At 42.3% G+C, this 11,843-nt stretch overlaps 1 protein-coding gene across 1 annotated transcript; it reads left to right on the forward strand.

Annotated features, from left to right (window-relative positions):
* The first annotated feature begins 2,453 nt into the window (after positions 1 to 2,453).
* Positions 2,454 to 10,048, forward strand: LOC130216616 (T-cell ecto-ADP-ribosyltransferase 1-like). Its single transcript, XM_056448509.1, has 4 exons — positions 2,454 to 2,637; positions 5,802 to 5,941; positions 9,216 to 9,257; positions 9,335 to 10,048. The coding sequence occupies exons 1-4, from the start codon at positions 2,454 to 2,456 to the stop codon at positions 10,046 to 10,048; spliced, it is 1,080 nt and encodes a 359-aa protein (XP_056304484.1).
* Positions 10,049 to 11,843: the final 1,795 nt, after the last annotated feature.

Here is an 11,843-nt window from a genome sequence, read left to right on the forward strand (position 1 = left end):
TTACAAGCGAAACTGAACCTCACTGTGCTTTTTTCAGCGTGTCGGAGAATCAATAATAACTGTTTACATTTTTGGTTTATGTAAATTACACAGTTACAGTTTATGTTGACAATGAAATGAATGATATTAAGTAAAAAAGTAAGTTGTACTTTGGTAATGTAAAATCATTTTCAGGTGTAATTTTAATATGATTAGCTCACAAATAAGATGTATGATATATGTTTTAAAATACATAATCAAGTTATTTTTATCCAATTACTTTCTAATTCTGTGATCAAGGTTTGCACTGCAAAAATGCTTTTCTTACCAAGATTTATTTTATTTAGTTTCTAGTCCAAATTTCTAAAAAAAAAAGTCTTGGCTCATGCTCGTGTTAGTCATTCCTGTTATTATGGTTGCCTCGTTGCATGTGTTTAGAGCTCTGTTGGTTACTGATTCGTAATTTCTGTTTTTTATCATAAAATACATCCCCATTCGTTACTATTTTTCTTTTTACAGAAGGTAAATGAAGCCTTAATACCCTTAGACAAATAAATCTACGTTTTAATTTCTTGAGCATTAGCTTCTAGCCTATAGCTTCAGCCTGCTAGCATCACTAGCCAGCTTAGGCTACCCAGCTGGCACACGACTGACCTTCAACGATAAATATGGTTAAAAATAAGTTCAGATGTGGGGGTGGGAGAAAAAAAACAGTGAAAACAGTATTCCCTTGTAAAGATGTTTTGCGTTATCTTGTAAAACGCTCTGGTTACTAAAGTAACCCTCATTCCCAGAGGAGGGGAACTTTAATGCTATAGTGGATTTTTAATCCACGTATGGGGATTTTCGCTCAGGTCCGGTTGGGCCAGAGGGGCGTAACTAGCAAGAGCTGCTCCTCATCGTCCCTGACCTTGCACAGTAACTGCGCGAGCAGGCTCACTGGGGGAAATGCATATTTGTGCATGCCCCAAGGCCAGCTGTGGGCCAGAGCATCCATGCTGAGAAAGCCCTCGGTCAGGAAAAAAAAACAACTGGCAATGAGCGTTCTCAGGGGGAAGCAAACAGATCGATCTGGGCTTCCCTGAATCGCGCCCATATCAGCTGAACAGACTCGGGGTGGAGTCTCCATTCTCTGGGACGTAAAGGCTGCCGTGAGAGCACGTCGGCTGCATGGTTGAGCTCGCCTGGAATGTGAATGGAGCGCAGCGTTTTCAGCCGCGTATGACTCCAAAGGAGCAGATGGCGGGCGAGCTGAGACATGCGGCTAGAGCGAATACCCCCCATGCGGTTGATATACGGCATGTATATCAATATACATGGCGCCGTGCTGACCGCCGTGCTGGCGTATATATCAATATACATCGTGCTGTTCGCCCTGACCAGTACGTGCTGCTGCTCCAGAACGAAAAAAACTGTGTAGAGTGAGGAACACTGCCAACAGCTCTAGGCGATTGATATGCCAATGCAATTGGGTTCCTTTCCCGTGCTGTAAGCATCTGTTGAAACAACATGCCTGGACGCCTGTCCTAGAGGCACTCCAGCCTGTAGGAACAAGGGGTCGTTCCAAGGGCTGAGGGCGCGGCGACACAGAGCAGGGGACTCGATCGTGAAGCCAGTGCTGAAGTGGTCTCATATGGAGTAATCAGAGCTGTGTGACAGCGGCTGCGGATGCCATATGCCCCAGTAGCCTCTGAAATAATTTCAGTTGGACCACTATTTTGCTGTCGAACTCTCTCAGACAGTTCAGCATTAGCTGAGCGTGCTCTCCGGAGAGGCACGCTGTCATGGTGACCGAGTCCAGCTCCAGCCCGGGAAAAGAGATCCTCTGCACGGGGGCAAGTTTGCTCTTTTCTCGGTTGACCTAAAGCCCCAACAGGTGGAGTTGCCGGAGCAACTTGTCTCTGTGCATAATCAATTGCTCCCGAGAGTGGGCTAAAATCAGCCAGTCATCGAGATAATTGAGTATGCGGATGCCCGCAAGCTGAATGGGTGCTATGGCACCCTCCACAAACTTGGTGAAGACCCGCGGAGACAGAGAGAGCCTGAAGGGGAGGACTTTATATTGCCAAGCTCGACCTTCGAACGCAAACCGCAGAAACTGACGGTGACGTGGAAGAATGGAGACATGGAAGTACACGTCCTTCAGGTCTATCGCTGCAACCAATCCTGAGAACGAACGCACCGGAGGATGCTCGAGCATTCTGAACGGCAGCTTGTGCAGACAGCTGTTCAAAACGCACAGATCTAGGATTAGCCGTGACCCACCGCTCTTTTTGGGCACGAAGTACGGGCTGTAAAACCCGCTCTCCATCTCGGCTGGAGGGACCGGTTCGATTGCATCCTTTGCCATGAGGACAGCAATCTCCACTCGCAAGACAGGGGCGGACAGGGGGCTGACCCTGGTGAAATACACACCTGTGAACTTTAGGGGCCGTTTTGCGAATGGAATTGCGTAGCCGAGTCTGATTGTACGTATGAGCCACCGCAAAGGGCTGGCCCATGCTAACCAGGCAGACAGAGCTCTCGCTAATGGATTCATCGCTACAATTGCTGACGTACCAGCAGTGGGGCAGCTCGGAGTGGGTGTGCTGATCCTGGAAGGGAAAGAGCAAACTCCCTCTTCTCCGGATGACCTGTCTCAGGGATGCTTCGCAGTCCGTTTACCGGACTTAACGGCGCGCTGGGCAGGGGGGGCTGCCTGCTTCTGAGGTGCTCAATGTGCCAGCTTCACCGGAGGTGCAGGCGGGGATGGGGCAGCTCTCGTAGGCGAGCGCCCTCAGTGAGTAGCAGCAGATGTGGATGGCTTGGCGGGCGGAGCGGGTTTACTGTCCCGCCGATAGATGACATTATCCATCGTATCAGACTGCTCTCTCACTGCCTTAAATTCCTGGGTGAATTCACCGACGGTGTCGCCGAACAGGCCAGCTTGGGATATGGGAGAGTCAAGAAAGCAGACTTTGTCGACTTTGCGCATATCAGCCAGGTTTAGCAAGCGGTGGCGCTCCTAAACCACTAATGTGGACATCGTCCTCCCCAACGCACACGCTGCAGACTTAGTGGTCTGAAGAGCATAGTCGGTTGCGGTGCGGAGCTCGTGTAGCAAGCTTGGGTCGGACCCAACCTCGTGCAGCTGGGTCAGCGCCTGCGCTTGGAAGCGCTGGTGGGTAGCCGTAGTGTGCAAGGCGGAAGCAGCCTGGCCCGCAACCTTGTAAGCTCTAGCACCGAGGGAGGCAGATAACCTTCAGGCTTTGGACGGGAGATGAGGCGGACCCCGCCAAGAAGAGGCACCATACAGACAAAGATTGACCGCAATGGCGCGCTCGACCTGAGGAATCGCCTCATACCCCCTGGCTGCTCCACCGTAAAGAGTGGTGAGGGCAGAGGGACACTCAGCATGGGCAGAAAAAGGTGCCCTCCAGGACTGCGTGAGCCTGCTGTGCACCTCTGGGAAGAAGGAGACGAGAGGCTTCGAAGGCTTGGCCGTCTTGTCCTCTACGTACAGTAGCACCCATCTAGTCGGTCTGGCCATGGAGCTGGGGGATAAACCATCTCCAACCCCACGGCCGAAGCAGCCCGGGAAAGCATCTGAACTGTTGTTTTGGTCATTCTAAAATGCCTTATTCAGTATTAGTGTTATTATATTATTAACCTCCAGAATTAAGAGCGTCTGCGCTCTGCGTTCTACGCTTTTAAATGCCACCACGCTTTCACTGCGTGTCAGGATTGCCTTCTGAAGTACAAGTCATTTATTAAATAAAGAAAAGATGCATGCAGCTTCTTCAACTGCAATAAATTCTGTTTTTACTGTTGATATTTGGCGCCAGTCGCTTCTTTATTTGCAAAACTTTTATGTGATGATCCTGTTTTGTGCAGAAAGTTCATTCACATTTTTGGATGGAAACGTAGCTATTGCCTACATTTCAGTCACACAAAGAACAAAGTCACGTATGAGAATGCCTTGTCCTTTTTTAATAAATAATTAGCTTAAATTCACTGTCCTTCATACTGTAACTGGATTATTACTTGTTCTAAAAACAATTTTTTGTATTTCTTACATTCTAAATGTCATTTCAACCTCTACCACTTGATCAATAATGAAGGCATTCATACAAGTGCACTTTTAAATCTATTAAAAACTCAATTGTAGAAATGTTATCTTAAACTGATCAACGTGTATATAAGTGGGAACCTTAAATTAAACATTTCCACTGAACATTAGGTTCAGGTTATCAGCAGAGTACCCGCGGGGTCTTAAAAGCATTGACAAACTCTTAAATTTGATAATCTCAAATTAAGGTCTTAATAGCCTTGAATTTGGTATACAAAGTCTTGGTTTTCATTACAAAGGTCTTATTTTATTTATTAGTTTTGCCTTTTCTAGGATTAAAGTTCATACCATAACAAAATTAACTGTTACTAATGTAGGCTAATTAAAAAAATCATGCAGCGTAACATTGAGTGCATCTCGCTCTCCACGTCATTGCAGAAAGTACGTCACCGCAGCTTACTATGTTGAGGGAGGCGAGGGGATACATTTCCGAATAAAGCGCGGGAGCGGTCGGTAATTTGTGCGCGCGTGCTTGCGGGGTGTGTGTGTGTGTGTTTATATGTGTGAATGAGAGAGAGCTACTAACTATCTACTAACACGAGCAAAGAACAATACATTTAAAACATCTTTCATATAAAGAAAATACAGCTCATGTCAGCTCAGTGCATTAATGTTAACAAGCAAACATTTTGATTTTAATAAAGCATTAGGACATATTTAAATTAATTAAACGATTAATAAATGCTGTACAAGTATTCATTCTTAGTCCATGTCAGTAAATATGAACTAACTTCAACTCATGAAACCTTATTAAAAGTTACCATTTAAATGCCTTTTTGTGTATTTGAGTGTACTGCATGTATAGATGGTTTTAATGAACGATTGTATGCTGTAAATATTGCTGTATATTTAGAATAAATGAAATATTGTGGTGTGTATTGAATAAATTGGACTTTGTGTTATATAATTAATTTCGAGAGGAGCATGTGCTCATGATTGACCCAGCTGGTTCACATTAGCTAATCATAATCCTCCAATCAAAGGATCCCAAGTCACTATATATATATCATCATTTCCTCTCTACAGCTATCTTCGTCTGAAAAAAACCCTCCTCCTCCCCTTCTTCCACCTTTATCCCGAATGGGCGGCACGGTGGCCCAGTGACTAGCACTGTTGCCTCACAGCAAGAATACCAATGGCGTTGGGTCTTCACTGGGCCATCTGGTATTTCTTTATGGAGTTTGCATGTTCTCGCCGTGTCCGCGTGGGTTTCCCCCAGGTTCCCCGGTTTCCTCCCACCATCCAAATGTGCTCTATATTATAGATAAAATAAGCCCAAATCTTTTTTCTAATGTCTTACTCTCAGGAAGTTCACCTTGGCCTCACCAGCGGGGGAGTTTCAGATCGACCTGAGCTCAATCTCCCCTCGCCCTGTGAAAGGAGGGAGCCCTGGGCTCGAAGATCCCTTGAGCTCAGGGCTCTCTCCCGGGACAGCACGCCAAACAAGCTATATATAAATCGTGAGCTAAGTGTGAACTCTTGAATTTCTATTTAACTTACATTGAAATGTACGATGGTGAAACAACATCAAAGTATCAACGTTGATCCAATTTGCAAAATCGAAAGGTAATTCAACGTTGATCCAATCATAGACCTGATGTTGATAGAATGTTGAATCACCGTTGAAGTGCCGGATGGGTATCAGCTTCTTTCACTTACTGTCTTGGCTCTTCACCCTGTATAATGTTGCTTGTGTGACTATCCTTGAGTGCAGGAGAAGCATCGATGGAGGCATTGGAGTTGCAGCTGGAGGCAGTGGAAGCACAGATCCGTGACCTCAAGATGAAACGAGCACAGCTCCGGGAACAACGGGCCTTGCTTGATGTCTCCCGGGCTGTGGCTTGCTCATCTGAGGTAAGTGTGCGGTGCAATCTCAACACTCCTTCCACCTCAAGCCCGTGTATTTCTCTGTCAAGGCCCAGCGCACCAGGGACACGGTTCATCCAGGTGTCGTTTACACCAAGGCTGGGCTACTGTGACCCCTGGGTGGACCCGGGGAAGGTGCTCACCTCTGCCGCCGCCTCTGTTGTTTGCGATGCCCACAGAGGACGTCTTTGCCCCCGCTCCACGAGACGGGACGTGACATCGCAATCATCGGCGATTCAGATCATAGCAGACTATAATTTCTGGACCACTTCCTCACTATATTAGTTTAAATGAAGCCACTCATTCAGGATAAAACTATAAGCATGTGCCAGCATGCAGCAAGCAGTCGTCAGACTGGCCGTGGTGGTGGAGAAGCATCGGTCTTTAGTGATATTCTTTATGCTAATCAGAGAAATATGTTTAACTTATTTGAAGTATTGGTGCATAAAGTTATGCCATTTCCAGGTAATTTAGACTAAAAACTAGGCAAAAACCCCAAGAAACATTTTTACAGTGTAGGCATGAGAAGGTAGTGGTGAAATTTTTGATCTATTTAATAGCGTCAAGTATAGTTATAGCTGTTTGCTGATGTGATGTTAAATAGCACTGCCTTCTTGTCTTGCTCATTTGACTAAACACACGTATGTACACACACACACACACACACACACACACATTAAGACCAATATAAAAGCCAGCTCTCCAAGAGCGCTGTTGTCAACTGGTGACGTGCAGCTGACTCCAGATCTCCTCATCTCATCGTTGCTTCTGAACTCCAGGAAAACACAACTCAACAGGCAAAAAGACCCAGGTATCTTTATAATATATAAACTTTCTTTAGTCAAAACGACTGGCTTAGCAGCCTTTGCCATGATGACAGTATTTTTTATATAATATTTTACTAGATATTTTGCGAAATACTGTTGTTCAGCTTAAAGCGAAATTCATATGGGCGTCACAGTGGGAAGCACGATCGCCTCACAGCAAGAAGTCTGCTAGTTTGAGCCCTGGCTGGGTCAGTTGGCATTTCTGTGTGAAGTTTGCATGTTCTCCCCATGTTGACATGGGTTTCCTCTGGGTGCTCCGGTTTCCCCCGCAAGTCCAAAAACATGCACTATAGGTGAATTGAATAAACTAATTGGCCATAGTGTGTGTGTGTGTGTGTGTGTGTGTGTGTGTGTGTGTGTGTGTGTGTGTGTGAATGCAAGAGTTTATGGGTGATTCCCAGTGCTGGGTTGCAGCTGCTGCGTAAAACATATGCTGGATAAGTTGGTGGTTCATTCTGATGTGGCCACCCCTGATATATAAAAAGAATAATGCGAAAAGAAAATGAATGAATATATATATATATATATATATATATGCAGAGCAGCCGGTATTTGAACCTGTATTTGTAGGGGGGGGGGGGGGGGGAGTATTTGTATCTGTAAACGAGTAAAATTCAAAATAGTGTAAAAATAACTTTTTTTTTTACATTACACTTCTAATTTACGTTATAGTGTAAGTATTGTTTAATTATATCCATTATAATAATTATGGATATGCAATATTGGTTGATGGTTTTGAACATGTAACAAGAAACGCCATTGAAAAGAAAATAACACAACAGCCATTACCTCATCCATGGTTAAACCAACAACTAAGAATATACCATTGTGAACATTATGAACCCCCATCACCATCATCGCTCGTGTTGAAGGACACTGAATAGACAGAATAAAAACAAATAATTCTTCAAAGAACTGTTCTTTTTCTGAAAGAACTTCTTTCTAATGCACAGAAATCCAAAAACTAAAATTAACTAAATAAAACTAAATAAAACCCTGCCTGGGAGAACTGGCAGAACAAAAAATGTATTATATATAATACTAAAAGATGTCACAAAACAGACACAAACTTTTTTTATGTTTTTATAAAAAAAAATGTAATGAACGGTGCTGTATATATTATATATAATTTAGCTGTATATATTATTTAACTGCTTCAAGCATGAGCTTTAAATAGTACAAATATGTGCAAATGAAAACAAATAATTTTAAATGAAATAAATGTCATATAATTAATTTAATTTAATGTAATTTAATAAACAAAATCGGCTGTATGTGTCAGTGTGAATGACAGAGTTTATGGGTGTTTCCCACTTGTATGATTAAATAATCTTCTTTGACAACTTTAACATGAGTTAAGACAACTTCAATATTTAAGTTCACTAAACTTAAACCATGTCCATTACACTTGAATTATGAAGTGCTGTCAACATAATTCGATTACACTTTATTTTGATGGTCCATGTCAGTATTAATAGACTGTCTGCTTAATATCTGCTGATACTGATCCTTCAACAGACTTTTAACTGACTATAATACATGAGACTGATTCCTGTGACGCTCCAGAGACAGACGAGTCTTCGCTGAGGCCAGCTTCCAGCCTCCGCCACTGAGACTGCAGCTCTGCACAAGACGTTTGGCCAGCGGAGAAATTAAAATGATCGTGCCCAACTGAGCCTGGTTTCTCTCAAGGTTTTTTTTCTTCACTTCCGCCTTTAGTGTAGTTTTTTTTCCCTCTCCGCTGTCGCCACTGGCTTGCATGGTTCGGGATCTGTAGAGCTGCGCATCGTTGGATTTGCTCTTCAATATTTGGACTCTCAGTAGTGATTATTAAACCACACTGAACTGAGCTAAACTGAACTGAACTTAAACACTACAAACTGAACTACACTGTTCCTATTTACTATTACCTTTTATGTGAAGCTGCTTTGACACAATCTACATTGTATAAGCGCTATACAAATAAAGGTGAATTGAATTGAATTGAACTATAAGAAACTTTGCAAGTACTGTACATGTCAACTTACCCTAACCCCAACCTAACAGTCTAATTATATTCTAATGAGAATGAGTTGGCATGTACTGTAGATGCAATGTAACCTAATTCAACGTATGGACTATCAAAATAAAGTGTTACCCATAATTCTTAATTACACTTTATCTGTTTAAGTTAACTAAACTTAGACCACGTCTATTACACTTGTATTGTCAACTCCTGTCATCTATTTAAGTGAAGAAAACTTAATATTTTAAAGCAGCATAACCACTTACTTTTTTAAGTTGAAACAACAATTGCATTTTACAATGTAGGAAAATCTATGAAAAAGAATAAAAATTTCACAGGAGGACAAATCAATTTACCTTCAACTATATCTGAAATCCTGTTGTGTTTCAGCATCTGTTCATCTTTATGTCCGGTATTAGACTGAATAAAGATGACTATTGAAGCTCTTCTCCTCATTGTAGCTGCTCTGCAGGTGAGCTTGTGTTCTAGTATCAATATTATTACACATCAACACTGATGATCTGATCATTATGATTCCTTTTACTGCAGGATCACACAGCAGCTGCTGTTGAATATCCTCTGGATATGGCTCTGAATTCAGTTGATGATCAGTATGATGGATGCACAGACAACATGACAGCTTTGGTGAAAACAAAATATCTGCCGAAGGAACTCAGTAGCTCTGAATTTAATTTCAAAGATGCTTGGAGAGAGGCTGAAAACCATTCTAAAATGCCAGAAAATAACTTGACAATTGATCATTCATTTGCCATCTATATGTACACTGGTGATAAAGTGTTTCGTGATTTCAATAATGCCACTCGTTCTGGCAGGGAAAACTACACCATTGGGAAATACGGCTGGTATTCACTTCACTTTCTGTTAACAGAGGCCTTACAGATTCTGAAAACAACACAAAATAGATGCTTTGATACCTTTCGTAGTACAAAATCAAAGTTTGAACTTCTCAACAACACTGTTCGTTTTGGCTCATTTGCATCTTCCTCTTACAATCGGAGAAAGGCAACGTTTTTTGGAAATAAATCTTGTTTTGAGATTCACACCTGTGAAGGTGCTGAAATTACGAATCATTCCAAGCTTAATCATGAGAAAGAGGTGCTGATTCCTCCATATGAGATGTTTAGAGTCACTGAAACCAAGACAATTGATAAGCAGAACGATCTGTGGTGTGAAACTGTGTATGTGTTGAACAGCACCGGGATAAGGAGTGATCTGAACTGTGCTCTGACCAAGCACTCATGAAAAGCACTATATTTTGCCCTGAGCTAAAACAAGTGCTTTGAATGTGCATTTGTTGTCAAAGTTCCCATATGACCCTGTTCAGCATAAAAAACCGGTCCAGCACGATAGTGGAAAAGCGGCTTTTAAAGAGACAAACTATATACGAAATTCCTTTCAAAAGATATTTTTTATATTTTAGTTTGAGCCCAACTGTGCGGGTGGATGATTTCCGGTCAGTGGAAAGTAAGAATTTAATTAATGCCTCACTATTGTATCACAATCTTCTGTCATATATTTGCAATTTTTTTAATGTCATAAAGATTACGTCTTGCGCCTGATTTTTCCTTGATGCTGATGTGCTTGTATTACATTCAGATTTCAATGAAATATTAAAATTAAAAAGGAAACAAATTATTTCGTAACGAATGCCCTTAAATAATGTAGCCTTTGACAGTAAGCATCAGTTGTCAGTTCTTGACATGATTGGATGAAGGGGACGGAGCTGGAATAAAATCCTGCAGGCGCCCCTGGCTGGTGATGTCATTATCTTTAATTCAATATTCAATATTTTAGTAAAAGAAGCAGCACTAACGAAAGTACAATCCAGGACAAATGAAACGCACACAAACGAGACTATTTTAGTAAATATGGAGCAACTGGGATCGAGAGACCTCTAAATGATCTAATATTATTTTTAGGCCTACAAATAATATTTTTTGCAGCACAAACCAGCACAATTTGTAAGCTAATGAAAGTAACGTATTTGTGCATGAATATAAATATCTCATGTTCATTTCCACGGTACAATGGCACAAATCTAACCAAATATTTTGGTTGTATCTAAACAACGAGAACAGAAGTGTTTATTTAACGGCACAAACCAGCACAAACGAATATGACACCTGTTTTGTCCGATTTAGAGGAAATAATGGGGCGCAGAGTGACAATCTGCGCCCCATCTGCGAGGCAATATCTAAACAATAAAAACAGATAAAGTGTTTATTTTAACAGCACAAACGGATGACACCAGTTTGGTGTGATTTAGACAACCTGGAGTGGAGAGTGACGTCATGGCTCCCGAAATATTTTGCTTGTATCTAAATGAGGAAAACAGATACCGTGATTGTTTTAACGGCACAAACCAGCACAAATCGAGCACAAATGACCTGGGCTGATTTGAAGTCATTTGAGCAACATGGGGTGGAAAGTGACGTCACACGGTCAAAAAATAATGCTTAATATCTCAGACTCCAAACCAGCACAAACGTCCGTTTTTTGCGGCACAAATCAGCACAAACGAATAACATAGTTTTGGGGATTATTTGTTTTTGTGGGGTGCCAACTTCAAGGAGGTCATACAGACTCTGGAAGAATATGCAGGACATCGTCCACTACAGTGTCTTAACAGAGTCTTAACATCTCTGCCCAAACAGACAGGATTTCACCGGAGTAGTTTGTTGTAAGTAACAATCAAGTTGGCCAATTTGGCCAGGCCACTGAGTTTAAACCCTTACACTTTTTGAAGGATATCCAAGGATTTTAAATGACCATAAAGGGTCAGGACCTCGGTTTAACATTCCATTCAAAAGACGGCACTCACTGACAATATAGTGTCTCCTTCACTATGCTGGGGCATTAGATCCCACACATACAGCACGATAAGCACCCCCTGCTGGCCTCACTAACCCCTCTTCCTTGAGAAACCTAATTTTCCCATGTGGTTTCCCATCTAGGTACTAACCATGCACAACCCTGCTTAGCTTCATTGGGCCACCATGTGTGAGCTGCAGAGAGCTAGCTGCTGGCAATGTCTGAT

This window comes from Danio aesculapii, chromosome 3, assembly GCF_903798145.1.
Source record: "Danio aesculapii chromosome 3, fDanAes4.1, whole genome shotgun sequence".
Taxonomy (NCBI): Eukaryota; Metazoa; Chordata; class Actinopteri; order Cypriniformes; family Danionidae; genus Danio; species Danio aesculapii.